Below are 16,055 nucleotides of genomic sequence, written 5' to 3' on the forward strand. Positions count from 1 at the left end.
CTTTATAACTCCACCTGCAGGCGGATTTCTAAGCCGCTGCGCACGAATGCTGATCTGCAGTGGAACCAGCGGAACAGAGCAGAGCCTACGGTCCCTGCTTCAGCGAGGCGTCAGCCAACGGAGCGTAACGCGCCGACAAACCTGTCAGCTGATCGATACTGCAGTGAGGCACAACGAGCAGCTCCCAAGGGACAATTTGATTGCCATTTCTATTAGCTGTGGCAGCCGACCAGGCTGCACTTACTCCCTGGAGAACGGACCGGTCTGGATCACTGCGCCGATGCCCATATTTCTAGGCTACAAAGAAAGGCGCAGGCACCAGCAGACGGAAGTTAGGGGCTGCTTAATGACTTCAAACATGGTTTGTATTCCCTTACGTCCTTGAAACATAGGGCAGAAACCACTGTCTGGTTTCTGGTCTAATTGCTAGTCTGGTTCCTGGACATAGAGGTAAGAGGATGCACCAGGGGGTTATGACTCAGGGAATACGCATCGGCACGCAGCAAGTAATGTGTCCAATGCAACACATGAAGCTAAATACAGAATCACAGAATGGTTTGGGTTGGAAGGGACCTTAAAGACCATCTAGTTCCAACCCCCCTGTCATGGGCAGGGACACCTTCCACTAGACCAGGTTGCTCAAAGCCTCATCCAGCCTGGCCTTGAACACTTCCAGGGATGGGGCATCCACAGCTTCTCTGGGCAACCTGTCCCAGTGATCAGATCAGCCTGCAACATCAGCAGAGTCCCTGAACTGTAGGTTTAAACACACTTTCACGTGCAAAACACTTCTGAACTTTTGTATTCCCTCCTTACTCTTTTCCCCTAAAAACAGAAACTGATACTCTGGAAAGTTGATTTAAAAATCTCATGCACTGCTCAGCGTGGTTCTGTTCTCAAAGCCCAAGAATAACTGTTAAACCCAACACAGAAACAGAGTGCAATGTGTGATCAACATTTTACAGAGGTATTTTATAGACCTCAAATAACGTAAAATAATTCATGCAGATTCTCGTTTTCCAGCCACAGGATTTGTCGTGGAACACGGCAAAGTTTGCAGAACGTTGCTTAAGATTTCTGCGTATGGTTTTCAAGTGACATTTTTAGAAGAATTATCTTGAAAAAATAAGTGTTGTGTAAGATGAATGAAGCGCCAGCTGATGGAAGTCAGAAGCAATGTAAACCCACAGTTTTCAGTCATCTTGTCTCATTTGACGTAGTCGTTTCATCCTCGAAATACCAAATTTAAATGGTTACCCAGTAATTGTTTATAATTTTTCTTTCAAGGCTGTGTGGATCTGTCCAAAGACAGACGATCTGGAGAAAGCAATTTGCAGGCACGAAGTACAGACACTTTGTAAGCAACACTGTTCCCAAGCTTACTCTCACTGCTCCAGAACCTTGTGCCTTAACACACTTCTCTACCTCCCGCCGCCTGTGGTGCCTGGCAGGAGACAGGAGCTATCCCTACAAAGCTGGCTGCAGCGTGACTGGCAAGACCGGTGACGGCACACAGACCCGAGCCGATCGGTCCCACAGCCTGTTAAACGGTAAAGCACCGCTCTCGCCAACACCACTTTCGCAGGTGTCGCACTGCACACAGAAGCTCCAGAGCAGGCCGTTATGAACTGCTTCTCGGCCTCCTTCTCACAGAACGGGCTGAGTCAGAAAGCTGACTGAACAGCATCTCCTTCTGCGGGACGTTACAGTCTTATTTTGCGGCGTAAAGTTTTGTTTTTCACCGTGAAAACAAACCTCAATCCTGCTGCCAAATACTGTTTCCTTCCTTTGAGTTTTAATGTAGAAAATGAGCTTCTGCAAACAATGCCTCTATAGAAATCCTCTAACTCCCCACGAAACAATTCATAAACACGCACCCTCCCTTCGAAACCATCGGCCATGTGCTCTATTTTGAGAGAACAATACCAACTAAAACACCCCCCACCCCCAGCTAAAACGCTCTGGGCTCAGAGAATTTTTTGTTGAAAAAGGTGAGTCGATATATTCAATAAACCAAGAGTTAGGAGATGTTTAATCTGGCACCAAGGGATACGGCTGGAGAAGAGGAATTAGGATTTGCTATATTTCTGAAAAAACAGTCAATATGAAATAGGAAACTACAGCCCACGTCACGTCGGAGATACCCTCAGATAGTGTAAAACTAAATGGCTCAGAGGGTAAGCAGAATCAAGCCGTGGGTCTGTAACCATTTTTTAACATTACTGTCAGTATTTGCATTTACACATATTTCTGTACAGCAGTATGTTACCTTCCTTAACCGGCTTCTCCTGCGAAAACTTGCTTGGTGTTTCTGCCTTCGGGGGTTGCATTACCTCGTACGTCTCTCTGTGTTTATTCCTTAATTCCTCATACGTGATGCCTTTTTTTTTACGACTTTCTTCTGGAATTGGACCAGGATCTGAAAGCAAACCGAAACACTAGAAACGGTCACACACCAAAACATGGCTACAGCCTGTTCTAGAATAACACCAGTTCATTACAGCTCAATCCTAAATCAAAAGGGACCGTGACAGCTGCAATTCCAAATGCAGCTGAGCATGCACGCCGTCTTTAATTAATCCATTCCTTTTACCCTTTTCATTTTGTCAAGCTGCTTTGGAAAATTGGCAGTTAACTCCTTTTCTTCATTTTACCCAACGGAAATCCTAACAGCCACGAGGTAGCTGATGCATAAAATAGTCCTGGTCAGTTTATGTGAAAGCGATGATAATCACACATTTGCTACATTTGTGATTTCTGAAGAGAAATCTAGGTGAAGCTCAAGGGTTTGCATCCAGACTTTAAATTCTGCTTTCCAAGAATCAGGACTACATCCACCACATGTCACCTGATAGACATTTTATCCTTTTGTCTACATTTACAACGCAGTTTTGATTCTGTAATTAAGGTTCTACCAACTATCCATGTTTGTGATGAATTTCCATGACACATTCACACCTGACACTTTTAGAGGGCTAAAACCAAGTTGCACGAAAGGGCTTTTCTGTGGAATAAACCCTTTTCCGTGACTGAGTTAACAACCCCAAACTAATTCAAAGTAGGAAACCCTGCAGTTGACAGTAACTTCCTCCTGTGTTCGCCAGAGGCCCGAGTTCAGAGTGGCATGTCTCCCCTGCAATAGCTGAGGACAGGGCTCATGCTGGAAGGAGGGGAACAGCTGCACAGACCAGCGCTTGAAAACCATTTCAGCGCTCCGTGAGAAAGTCAGCTGTTGCTGGAGGGAACACAACACGCATTCAGTTCTCGGAAGATTTAAACGTTGGTCACATTATAAAAACCAGTTTACTGTCACCGAATGACAGTACTCCACAGTCACAGCCCCGCTGCTGGTGAAAATGAAATCACCTCAGGAAGGCCGGCAGACGGCCGAGGTTACGTCTGCTTCGGCGCAGGGGAAGGATGGCACATCCCCCTTAACCTCAACCAAACAGAACTTCAAGTCAGGCTGAGATTTTTCAGGTTTACTTTCACAACAGATTAAACCTTTGGTGTTAATTTACAATCTTTACTTGCAATCAGAGCTACAAAACATGAAAAAACCCTGAATTTAATTTACAGTTAGACCACAAAACATCACCTGCATTTACCTTCTGTGTAAAAAACATCCCAGGAACTTCAAGCTGTTTCACTCAAAACCACTACGTTGTACCACGTATGTGTGCATGGGATGAAAATACACAGTTTAGGAAGAGAAGTATCCAAGAGAAAGGCGAGAGTCACTGTACTACGAACTGCGAAATGCTAAGCCAAAACACACCTTGAGCAGGGTAATCAGTAATTCCTGTAGGTGAGGATTCATTCAGGGAAGCGCTGAACGGAACGGGTTCGTAACTTGAGAGGGCTCTATCTGTTGAACTATAATCATCTGAATAGCTAGAAGAAAGTGGGAATCCAGCTTTTGGGGAAGAAGGTTCAGTAAAGGACTGTGAAGGCATGTCTGAAAATTCAGATTTCCGACTGGAACGGCTGAAAAAGAATACAATTAAATATTAAAATCAGAAATACTAGAGTTAAAAATGGAACTGTAAGAGTAACAATATATGCAGTGCATGAAAATAGTATTTTATTTTAAATAGGTTCGTTTCCAACATGAATTATTGGCTTAAATAAAAGAGGGTGTGGGGGTGTATCTGTTGGGTTTTGTGTTTGGATTTTTTTTTGTTTTAGCTTTTTTTTGGCATTGCAGACATCTATGCAGTCCTTTCCCCAACAGTCTTCCCTTCCTCCCAGAAAGTTCTCATACCTGAAAACCTCCAGGACACAAGACAAAAGAGACAAAGTATTATGCACTTTACAAGACAAAAATGACAATCCCTTCCCCCAGGGGGTCTTCAGACCAAACAACACATCAGACACAAACAGTACAGGGTGTGTCCATGTAACTAGAGATAGCATGAACTACAGTTATTTTTCAAGGCTTTTTAGGAAGTACTTGCATTTGAAAACCCTTAATCATTGGAAGGTGCTGTAATTGGTCAGCACTGAATAGCAGAAAAAAGGAGAATTAATCTCAGGGAAATGAAATTATGAAGGTTCACTGACTTGTTGAATTAGTTATTCAGCAGAAACATTAATGAGTTTTCTCTTAAGAGGGAAAGGTAAGAGCATACAAAGAATAACAGGTTAGGAAACAGATGCCTGATGCTGTCAAGTGTTCCCCACCTACTCGGAATGGCCCTGCAAAACACCGCATGGCAACATCTCCATCAAGAATGCCACCCCCTGATGCCCCCTGAACATCTCTGGAGCATTTCTTCATTTTTATTTTGAATTTCTGCTTAGCTGTACTTCTAGTGCATACGAAAACATTTGCAATTAGTCTTGGTTTTAATCTCCTATTAAAGAGCTAAGCCATTTTATTGCTTCAATTATATTTTTACAGTATATGCAAACACAGCTTTAAAGAACTATCTGATCTTTTAGCTCCCTACCTATTTTTAACTGCAAATCAGAATTACCAAAATAGGTTAATTAATAGATATATAATGACCAGGAAAATGTAAGGGTTTCTGTTGTTGGCTTAAAAGCGTAGTATGTATGGACAACAATGCAATTTGAAAGTATTTAAATGAATCATTTGACCAGGGGTATAAAAGGGAATTTATCATAGAATCACAGAACAGTTTGGGTTGGAAAGGATTTTAAAGATCATCTAGTTCCAACCCCCCTGACATGGGCAGGGAGAGATTTTACAATTAGAAAAGAATATGCCATTAAAGGTTGAAGGGACTTAGGGATGCAGCAGATTATGGCATTTAATCAGCTTCTCACCTGGACTAAACAGTTAGTGATCATGACAACTTCTTATTAAAAACTGCCGGGAGTGGGGGGGTAGGGGGAAGGGACAAGTCCAGCTTTTATTCAGTGGAGTTTATACAGTAAATATATAAAGCGGTAATTCCCGAAATTATGTTTGATGCCATAAAAATGTAAACATTGCAGAACATAGGTAAATCTTGCAGACATAACTGTCACAAATCTAAACTTATAAACGAATAATTTAATCAAGTCCTTTATAAGCATTTATCGTGTCTGAGCACACACAGAGCACGACTGCTCCTCACGATCCAAACACTATCCTCCCAGCTTTGACTCAAGGGTTTAAGTGAGATATTACAAAAGCAGTTTGCAATTAAAAACCACTTGAGGTAAAAAACATTGTGGAAAACAGGAAATAGTTTTAAGAACCTGATGAGTTTCTCATATGTACAGCATAATGCTCTTACAGATGTAGGGGATTTAAACAAACAGCAGTAAGTTTGACCACCACGCTTCTTCCTGCGCTGATATTGTTTACTGAGCCCTTTCCTTTGATAAACACTGAAATCATTTCCACCCTCTTCCTACTTCAATCAAACTGAACTATGGGAAAAACTTCCAGAATGTAACACTATTTTATCTCAGTTAACCGAGTTTACATCTGAACTAAGGAGGCAACTTCTGCTGTCACACTACTGTAAGTAAATGCCACAGGAAAACAATGTCTGAGTTTACAAGGAATACAGTAAACTCAGTAAAATGTTTGTTTATCTACTCCTCAAAGCGATCAGTTTTATGTAAAGAGTTCAAAATGCCTGTTTTATAGCTGGCCAAGTGATTCAGATACAGCTTCCTCAAAGTGGTGGATTTGGGGCAATAGGGGAAAGAGGGAAAGTGCAGCTCTGAAGGTCTTCGAAAGCTGCAAATGTAGCCATGATCTCTTAGCATTTAAAATGTCCTATTTACGAGTAAGATTTAAAAGAGAATTAAATTCTTACTTAGGTGAACTATGTCTCTGAGCTTGTCGTAGAACATCTCCTATTGGGGAATCCTTCAGCCTCTTAAATTTCTCGCTACAGATTGGCAAGTAGGATATCTTTCCAGCCAGGTATCCACACATTCCAGCAACTTTTTTAAAAGAAAAAGAGAGATGGCTTTACATGCTGTATCGTAACATTCGACATAGGTTGAAAACAATAACTTCAGTTAAATCACATTGTATAAAATCCTTGAATAAAAGGAAATAAACTAGTTTAGCTCTAAAGCAAAACCACACAGTAACCATCTCCCTCTGCTTCTTTCACGGACAAACGGTACCACGAACGCACGCAACAGCTGAACAGCGACACAGAGCAAGGATGTAGGCATGGCACCAGCACCAGGTGATTTCAGCCAGTGCTTGATGAACGCAAGGTGACAAAAAAAGAAAGACAATTGCAATCACTTTTTCCCAAGACCCAGAAATAACTATTAACTGTCAAAGATGACAAACAAGTAAGGAAGAAACAAAGGTCGTAAATTCTGCGAATTTCATCCATCAGAACAGTCAGATCTTGAAAAGGCTTTCACTAGTACGAAGAGAAGTCTAAATAAATTTAGTATTAGGCTCAGTATCTTCCAAAGAGGATTCTGTGATATAGTTGCCAGAGGGCAAACTACTGAATTAGCCGAAGCCTCGCAATCTCTAGGCAAATGCTTTCAATTCAGAGCACGAGATATTTTCGTCTGCTAGACAGGACATAAGAATAAATGATCAGGATAGCTCTTTCCAGGCTTAAAACTGGTAATTTCCATCAACCAGCTCCTTCAAGCTTTATGAGTGGGTCAAAGAGAATATGAAGGAACAAAGAAGGATTCAATGGCAATTAACAGAAGCTTTGTTGTTGTTCTTCTAGGAGGAAAGGACTAGATCCTTTTTTCATCAGCAACAAGTATTTTCTAAATACAAAGATTAAAGACTCCCAATCATCTTGAATTCAGGAGTTAATTACCAGTAACATTAATCCTCTGAGGTCCTCACACTGTAGATCAAATTGCCTGGGCATCAATATAAAAGGGGATTGCACCCTACCCTGCTGTAGTGGTACTAAAACTGTGATTCCTGTTCTAATGACTATTTTCAAAAGGAGGTTAAAAATCCTTTTCCAAGGGAAAAGAACAGCCACAATTATGAGTGAAGTTTACAAAGGAGAAATGCAAGGGTTAGCTGTTTAGCAGGTCAAAAAAAATTGGAAGACATCTGAAATGCTATAAATATGTGCAGAGGGAAAAATTACAAGCTCCTAAAAGGAAAAACAGCCCAACAAGAAAGCAAACTATATATTTAGCAAAATAAAGATAAGCAGCAAAGGTGATTAATCTTTGGCATAAATTACAATGAGAAAGTCTCTTTTTCATGAGGTCTTCCAGTCAAGAAAAGTGGAAACATCTCTCTGGAAGACATTTTATACAGAGTAATTATTGGCTAAAATATCTGGTTTCTATTATTATAGAACTAACAGGTAGATGATCCAAATTTTCTATTTTCAAACTCGGCACACTAAATCAGATATTGTTGCTCTCTGCTTGTTCTGTATTTACTGTGACCAGACCTTAAGCCGATCAGCAACAGATAAAAAAGGCCAGGTCCCACTGCAGTCCCACATGGAGTAGGACATATGGCTCTTAGCCTTCTTTGCCAAAGAGGGGCAGAGGACCAACAGCTCTAGGCCATGCTGAAGGAGGTGCTGTCCACGTAGCATATCAGTCATGACTAACTGAAAAGTCTGTTAAATTGACAAAGTGCCTAGAAGACTACTGAGAAAAGTTATGAGTAATTCCTTTAGGCAGAAGAACATCCCGGAATTTGAAAATCCCTATGTAGAAAATTAAATGACTCTCAACTTTCAGATAAAACCAAGAGGGGCAAAAGCAGGGAAAGACATAAGATAGAGACTGAAAAAAAAAACCCCTGACTTAACTAGGTTGCTTAGATATCAAAGGCCAAGCACTGTAATCAGGCATAGATACTCTTCAGAGCAAGACTCCAACAACCAAGAGTGACACCGTTATCAAAGACAGCCTTGATCAACCAAAGGATGCAGCAGCAGTATGTTCAGATCAGTGACACCAGAAAAGTAACAACTATCTTGAACTGCCTTACTGTTGTTTAACATCAGCTAGCTATGAGCTAGTGGCAGTGCCTGGAACTGCACATGCTCTTCTTTCGGAGCTCATGGAGAAAAAACTCAATGCCAACTGTCCTGCTTCCTTTGATGAGATTTCCCTGCAGGAGGAATGTGCAGTTAAAGGATAAGACATAGGTTGGACCTGTAAACTATGACCCTGGCAATAGCTTTCAGGATGATCCTGAAGACAGTAGGCATGTCTGACCTAAACAATAGGAGGATGAAATGAAAACTGCTTAACTCAGGCCTTTTATATTCCAACTATGTCCCAGAAAAAAACCCTGTATTTAAAATGCACGTAAGTCACACAAAGTTACCTACTCAAAAACCACCAAACCAGAGACTTTATGGAAAATTCTTTCAGTATAAACTGAAAGTCCATATGCCTACCAGTGTACATCAAAAAGGAGAAGCCAGAAGGATTTTGGCTTATAACCTTAACATCAAGAAGAGTTGGTTTTGTCCAGTTGCTCCTTATTTTTTCCCCTTGATGTCAAAACCTAGTTCTGTTACACAGAAGGAACGTGGCCGTTAACTAGAAATGCGTAGGAGCTATCAGGGAAATAGTAGTTTTATTATTTATTAGAAACGTTTGTGTTAGAACATTGTCTGGCCTTCAAAGAAAGCAAGTACAACTTAGCATAAACAAATGGCAGCCCTCATCTCTCACATTCATTTATCTGCTTAAACAACACTTCCTTCACTGGAAATCCTGGGGTTTACCCTCTTCCCACTGAAGTAAGCCGTAAACGTAACTGGTTGTATCTGGGCAGATTGGCAAGATGGCAACTTCCTGTTTTACTGTCATGTATTCCATTGAAAAGGTTAATTTATTAATTTATTATTACGCTCAATCCAAAATCATTCACATGAAATTGCTGTTTTCCTACAATTGTACATACATAATGTCCAGGACAAAAAAAGCACCAAAATAGCCTGAATGGGACAAGTGAGACGCATGAATAAAGACCTTCAAATTAGGAAGGGAGGGGTGGGTGTACTCTGGCAAAGTAATTTTAAGTAAGCCTGTTCAGTGTCTACTTACAATGCTTTGAGCTTAAATTCTTACATTACGCTTGTCAAGCATATTTAAAATCCTACAATTTTATGGAAAGCCTGTAGACAAAACTTGTCCAAAATGCGCTGCACAAATTCATAGATGGCGAGTAACCGAAATGCTCTACCCCTTGACAGCGAGTAGGTTCCGGCAGTACGAGGTGCTGTCGTTAAGATAACTAAGAAATTGCTGACTGACAGAATGAACTGCAGCAAGGTGAAAAGTACTCACAGGATGCATCAGATCACTTACTCCTGCGCAGGCACAGTCGTACCAACGTAGGCATTGATTCTACAATTCGACAAGTGACAGATTCTCCAGCTGGGAGAGGGTAATCCTGGTTATATATACAAACTGGAGAACAAGAGGCTGGAGAGCAGCCCCACGGAAAGAGATCTCGGGGTTGGGGCTTGACAGCATGCTGAACGTGAGTCAACAGTGAGCCCTGGCAGCCAAGAGGGCTGACCGTGTCCTGGGGTGCACCCAGCACAGCACAGCTAGCCGGTCAAGGGAGGCAACTGTCCCACTCTACACTGTCCTGGTGCAGCCACACCTTGAGTGACTCGATATAAGGACATCAAACTATTCGAGAGTGTCCAGAGGAGGGCGACCAAGGTGGTGAAAGGACTCCAGGATATGACCCTCAAGGGCAAGAGGAGCAGCCGAGGTCACTTGGTTTGTCCAGCCGGGAGAAGAGAAGGCTGAGGGATGACCTCATCGCAGCCTACAACTTCCTCAAGGTGGGGGGCAGTGGAGGGGGAGGTGCTGATCTCCTCTCTCGGGTGACCAGCAACAGGGCACATGAGGAAGTGGAATAAAGTTACGACAGGGGAAGTTCAGACTGGATGTCAGGAAAAGGTTCTTCACACAGAGGGCGGTTGGTCCCTGAGCAGGCTCCCCGGGGAAGCAGTCACAGCAGCAAGCCTGAGGCAGTTCAAGGGGCATCTGGATGACCCTCTTAATCGCATGGTTAAGTTTTAGGCAGCCTTCGGAGGATCAGGGCGTTGGACTTCACAATCCTTATGTCCCTTCCAACTTGAGATACTCCACAATTCTATAATTCTAGAGAGTGGGGTCACGGTGAAACAGGCAGCTGGTCTCACGGGAGTTACATCTGCGTAACAGACTCCAGAACTAAGGCATGAATACAAGGTGAATTTATATGTAGCTTTTTACTTACATGCAACTTTTGTAAAAGAGCCAAATCTTGAACTATCTTTTAGAACACCTGAAAATGAGGATCAAAGTAATTAGTCATAAGTTATTAAGAATTACGCTGAATAAGATCACCTGTAGTTACGTTTGTAGGTTAGTTTGTAGTTCTGTTCGTAAGTAGCAGTTTACTGTTTTACACTTAAATGTTGGAGAAAATTCAAGAAAACCTACCACCTGAAATCCCCACAAAACTATAAAGATCTAACAACTACCTCGTTAATCATTATCCCACACAGAGCTACTACACACTATAGAGTAGACTGTTTCATAATCCCTGTGATACTGCATTTGTCAAACACCTAAAATGAACATTAATTTGATTTTAGATTAAAGTTCTGCTCCTTCTTTGGTTTTAGGAACTGTAGGTCATGTAGCTGGAGAGTCTGATCTTCTTTTAATTACAAGTAGATTTGACATTGTACTATTATAGTGACTTTATTAACAGCAGAAATACATTTCATCTGAGCAAATTCCAATAAACCCAAAGTACATTTACACTTTACCTTTCCTAATGAAGAAACTAGTAGCAAGCATGCTCACTGCAGCCAAAGGGAAAGCTGTGAAGAAGAAGAAAAGTGGCTTAAAACACGATTTTCAGTATTTTCAACTATATTTAACGAACTATACAATGAGAGTTGCATGGCCTTACTGAGCTCATTTGTCTAAGAACCTAAGTATATACATAATTAACAAACTGTAAGTTATGAAACACACTCAATTCCAGAAGACCTACTATAAGTTGCGCAGCACTGCTTAACGAGTCATCCTGTCTCCATCAGACTTCATGCCTCCTCAACTACAAAAGCCAGTGCCAGATGGGATAAAGCTCTAAGGAGAAGATTCCGGGTCTTGCTACAGCTGCTACAGCAACATTTGCAGAACTTCAAACGAGAGAAGCATACCCAGTTCTTCAGGACAGAAGGCATGTTACTTAAAGGCCAGTGCCTCTGAAAATTTTTGATATCCTAACTCTTGATTTAACATAAGAACTTCGGAAAAAGTCTAAGTCTACAATGTCATAAACTACAATGATTGAAACCAGGTAACTTGTTTTATTCACTAGCAAATTAAAGAACAGGGCAGCTTTTTCTGTAGCTTATGGATCAAACCATACAGCTCAGGAGTAGGGTCAGGAACGCAGAGATGACAAACATGGAAGAGTATTACTGCCTACTGCAATCAGCTTAACAATTCACTGCAGAGAGGGCAAGTGGCAAGAAGCATTTGAAGATGGCAAGAAACTAAAGGAATACTTTCTTCAAGCAATGGTAACTATCATACTGGGAAGATTCATTTTGAAACTGTTTGTAAAGACCACCACCCCTACACAAGATACAGTGACACAGAAATAACGAACAGGAGAGAAGACTACAGTTAATTAACATTAAAGATTTAGATGTGCCATAATGAAATCACATTTTAAACAAGCCTGAAAAATACGGATGTTACAAAATGGCTTAATGACTTTAGCTTTACCTAGAGGAGAAGTTTCTCTAACAGCACTAGTTGACTGTAGCATTGTGATGCACAGAATCTGCTAATTAAGTCCATATTTGAAAATAAATTATGTTTTTCAGCATTTGGATGGCATAGTATGAAAATATACTTTGCAAACTAACAGTTTATTCCTTCACAAATTCTGACTGGTCTAATTTAGGTTAGGAGTCCAACCAACATTTTAAGGTAAATATGATTGAATGTCACCTAAAAAAAAACCCCAAAACCACAAGACTATTGGCTCTTTGGTTTATAAGCAAGATTACAGTAACACCTCAAAATAGAGAATAAAATCTTCTGATCTAGTAAAGATTAAAACCCTGATGCTTTTAGAGATTCTAGTCCCAGATTTTTCAAAATTCAGAGTTCTAGATTTTCCAAGATACAGAATGGCAGTGCAGATTTGAAGGTAAATTGTAAGATGGGGAAAAAAAAAATAATCAAGGGAGGAGGCGGTTAAAAAAAATCCAAAAGACCTTATTAACAGGGGACTCTAGTCTAACCCTTAGAGGTCTGACATGATTTATTGGCCAACACAAATATTCCAGACATCAAAGACAGGTTACACACTCCAGTGGAAACAGCTGCCAGTATGTGAGCACATAAAACCACCTGATGGTAACTAGAAATTAAAGGAGTAATACATAAATGATAATTGGCTTCATACTTAAAAATTTATATGAAAAACTATTCAAATGTGGAAAAAAACCACAAAATGAGCATGATAAATCAGAAAACATTAATGCTTTTCATCTTTACATGCAAAAAGTACTTTTTTGCTTCAGGAACAGAACAAATCCTAGGAAAAACAATGAACGGCTGATATATCAACAGCACATAATTAAGAACAACAATGTAATGTACCCTAGTCATAGCGGGTTTATGGGGAAAAAGTCGTATCAATGTGGCTTGATTTTGTTATCGAGATTAAAAGTGCGAAGGATAAAATTGTAGATTGTAACGTGACTTTTTACAGTACTAGAATTTCTATTATATGACAATGCGATTACAAAAATCAGTAATACCAGTAAAGTATATATTAAACTGAATTATGAAATGACTAGTAAACATTTCCGAAACTACTGCAAAACCAACTGGCTTAGTAAGAAATGGCCAAAATTGGCTACAGCTTGAAATTTGGATGATCAAATGGAAAATACACAAATTCATAGTAATATCTGACTAACAAGAGCTGATACAGTAAGAAGTGAGGAAGCCAGGGCAGTCACACAGGCAGTCCACACCTCTTTCAAAGGGGCATTCAAATAATATGTATTTGATATGGCAAATACAACAATCACAGAATGGTTTGGGTTGGAAGGGACCTTAAAGCCCATCCAGTTCCAACCCCCCTGCCATGGGCAGGGACACCTTCCACTAGACCAGGTTGCTCCAAGCCTCATCCAGCCTGGCCTTGAACACTCCCAGGGATGGGGCATCCACAGCTTCTCTGGGCAACCTGTTCCAGTGCCTCACCACCCTCTCCGTGAAGAATTTTTTCCTGATATCCAATCTAAACCTCCCCACTTTCAATTTAAACCCGTTACCCCTTGCCCTATCACTACAGGCCCTTGTAAAAAGTCCCCTCCCAGCTTCCTTGTAGGCCCCCTTCAGGTACAATCTACGTACATGTAACACCCAACAATGAAACAAAGACTGGGAACCTAGAAAACAACAACGGCCTTTAGACTCTCCCAGTGAGATAACAGCAGAGTACACAACTCCCGAAAAAAACCTCTCAATTACTATTGTAGCTCCCTAAAGGGAAGTTACTGAAAAAAATAATTTAGGGATTCTCAACAATACCTTGTTTCTTCAGTCTCTGTATAAAGATGAACAGGGCATAAGTTATGCTGCCAATCGAGAACTCACAGCACAACACCAAGCAACTCCCTTCCCTCTTGTCTTCAAGGGCAGAGATTCTCAATAAAATATAACGAATTGTCATCTTACTGCTAATGAACCTGACTTTTCACTTCTAAAAATACAAGGAATATAGCTAGATTTTCGCAAGCAAGCCAAAAGTTTCCAGGCATCCGAATAGAAGTGGAAGAGGAGAATGCCAAAGCAATGAAGAAGGATAAAGCAAAACTTTGAATCATTAATTCAAAATCACAATGCCTTAGAAGTTCACCCCTGAAAGCAGTGGCCGCCAGGATAAAGCAGAGCCCCAGCGTGCTAAATTTAGCAAAGCAGCTGCTAAATTCTTCATCCGTCCTGGTTTCTGCTAAGCCACCAATCAGCATCAGGAGTAATCTACCAGCACATAATAAAACCGCGAGTAACAACCACATCAGACAGAAGGTCTAATCCAACCTCTTGGCCAGGCGAATAAAAACCACGTGCACCTTGAACCTCTGGATTGCAGAAACAATGTTAAGAAGTAATGCCACCAAATATTAATGTTTTGTGAAAACAACAACAACACCACCACCACCTTGATATTTCAACTATATTCAGATGACACACAAGGTATTCTGTGAAAACAATGCAAGTTTATTATTCTTGTATATTAGCTGTAGCACAGAAATCACTACTGACCGCAGAATTGTGCTTGAGAATTTTAGCTTTTATTTACAGGGGAAAAAAACCAAACATCTGGCCTTGCACTGACAGAGACATTTTCTCCAAAAACTGAGCTGAGCGACTGCCTGTACATTGCTCTTTTCACAGATCTCCAGAAAGATGAAAGGTAACGGCTCTAAGCTATTTCATTCTTGCATTCTAAAGATAACAAAAATTGAAAATAAAATTGTAGAAATAAAAAAAATTCAGATACATATAATTAATGGAATCTCATTTATCTATCTATTTTCAGACTTTCAATAAGCATATTGATTTAAAATATGAAAGGACCTTGTCATAAAGTATAAATCTTACAAAATATGTTGCATCTTTTATAAAATTCCCATCCTGCAAACTCTTAATAAATGTAAATCCCACACAGATCAATGTTTACCAGGTGCAACTTCAGATTATGTGAAGCTTGTTATTGCAGTGTTGTGATATACTGACCTGGGCCCTCCTTCCTTAATGCCTCAGGTAACAAAAAAAAAAACCCTAAGGGTGGCAGAAAAGCAAACCAAGTTCACCAGCAAACTGACCTTACCTCTATACCGCGCGCTCTCTTCAGCACATTCCTTGAGGAGTCTTCGTTCCTCCTCTGTCGGGACATAAGGCTTAGGTACTTCTCTCTTTTAGTAGGGAAATAAATTAGAAAAAGAATAAGCAAAAAAAAAAAAAGTTTGGGAGATTTTTCAATTAAAAACTTTGTCTAACTTTTCCCACCAGGTAACACCTGCACTTTCACCCAACCATATGTGAGGAACTGGTGCTTTTTATCTGTAAGTGTCACATGAAAAATATCACTAAAATAACATCCAATCTTTCCACAAAGCGTGAGAGAAGAGAAACTACTTTGTGCACATTCAAATCCCCCTTTTTCTTCAGAAAAGTCTGTTCTGGCCCTTGCAACCAGCCTTACAAATTGATAAATTCTGGCAGCTCATTAAATCCTTTTTAAAAATACTTGTCAGGGTTTTGATTACACAACACGTGTTACCCGTTGACACGCATCTGTTGGGTGAAAGCTGTTTTGCCAGCAGGTGAGAAGTTCCCGCCAGAGATGCGTGACCCTCTCCTGCCGTGAGAGGCGTGCGCGACCAGGCTCCCTGCCAGCCCGCCGACCGGGAGAAGGGCAGATGCGAGAAGGCCGCCGACACGGGACAAAACACCCCCAGTGTCCGAAAGGCCGCTGGAAAGGCCTCAGGGGCACCCTCCCCACGCCCCGCACGCCGGCGGGGAACGCGCAGCAGGGGCGGGCGAGAGGCTGACAGCAA

At 41.0% G+C, this 16,055-nt stretch overlaps 1 protein-coding gene across 1 annotated transcript in view; it reads right to left on the bottom strand.

The window, feature by feature from the left end:
• The window catches only part of OCIAD1 (OCIA domain containing 1), a gene marked incomplete at its 5' end in the record, with an annotated part of 16,504 nt that extends 1,094 nt beyond the window's left edge, over nt 1-15,410 (bottom strand). The window contains 6 exons of the mRNA XM_010150678.1: nt 2,270-2,419; nt 3,779-3,987; nt 6,279-6,408; nt 10,685-10,732; nt 11,223-11,276; nt 15,326-15,410. Of these exons, the coding sequence (XP_010148980.1) occupies nt 2,270-2,419; nt 3,779-3,987; nt 6,279-6,408; nt 10,685-10,732; nt 11,223-11,276; nt 15,326-15,410 (676 nt within the window). The remainder of the gene's footprint in view (nt 1-2,269; nt 2,420-3,778; nt 3,988-6,278; nt 6,409-10,684; nt 10,733-11,222; nt 11,277-15,325) is intronic.
• Nucleotides 15,411-16,055: the final 645 nt, after the last annotated feature.

The sequence above is a fragment of the Eurypyga helias genome, unplaced genomic scaffold (genome assembly GCF_000690775.1).
Source record: "Eurypyga helias isolate BGI_N326 unplaced genomic scaffold, ASM69077v1 scaffold22654, whole genome shotgun sequence".
In the NCBI taxonomy this organism is placed as follows: Eukaryota; Metazoa; Chordata; class Aves; order Eurypygiformes; family Eurypygidae; genus Eurypyga; species Eurypyga helias.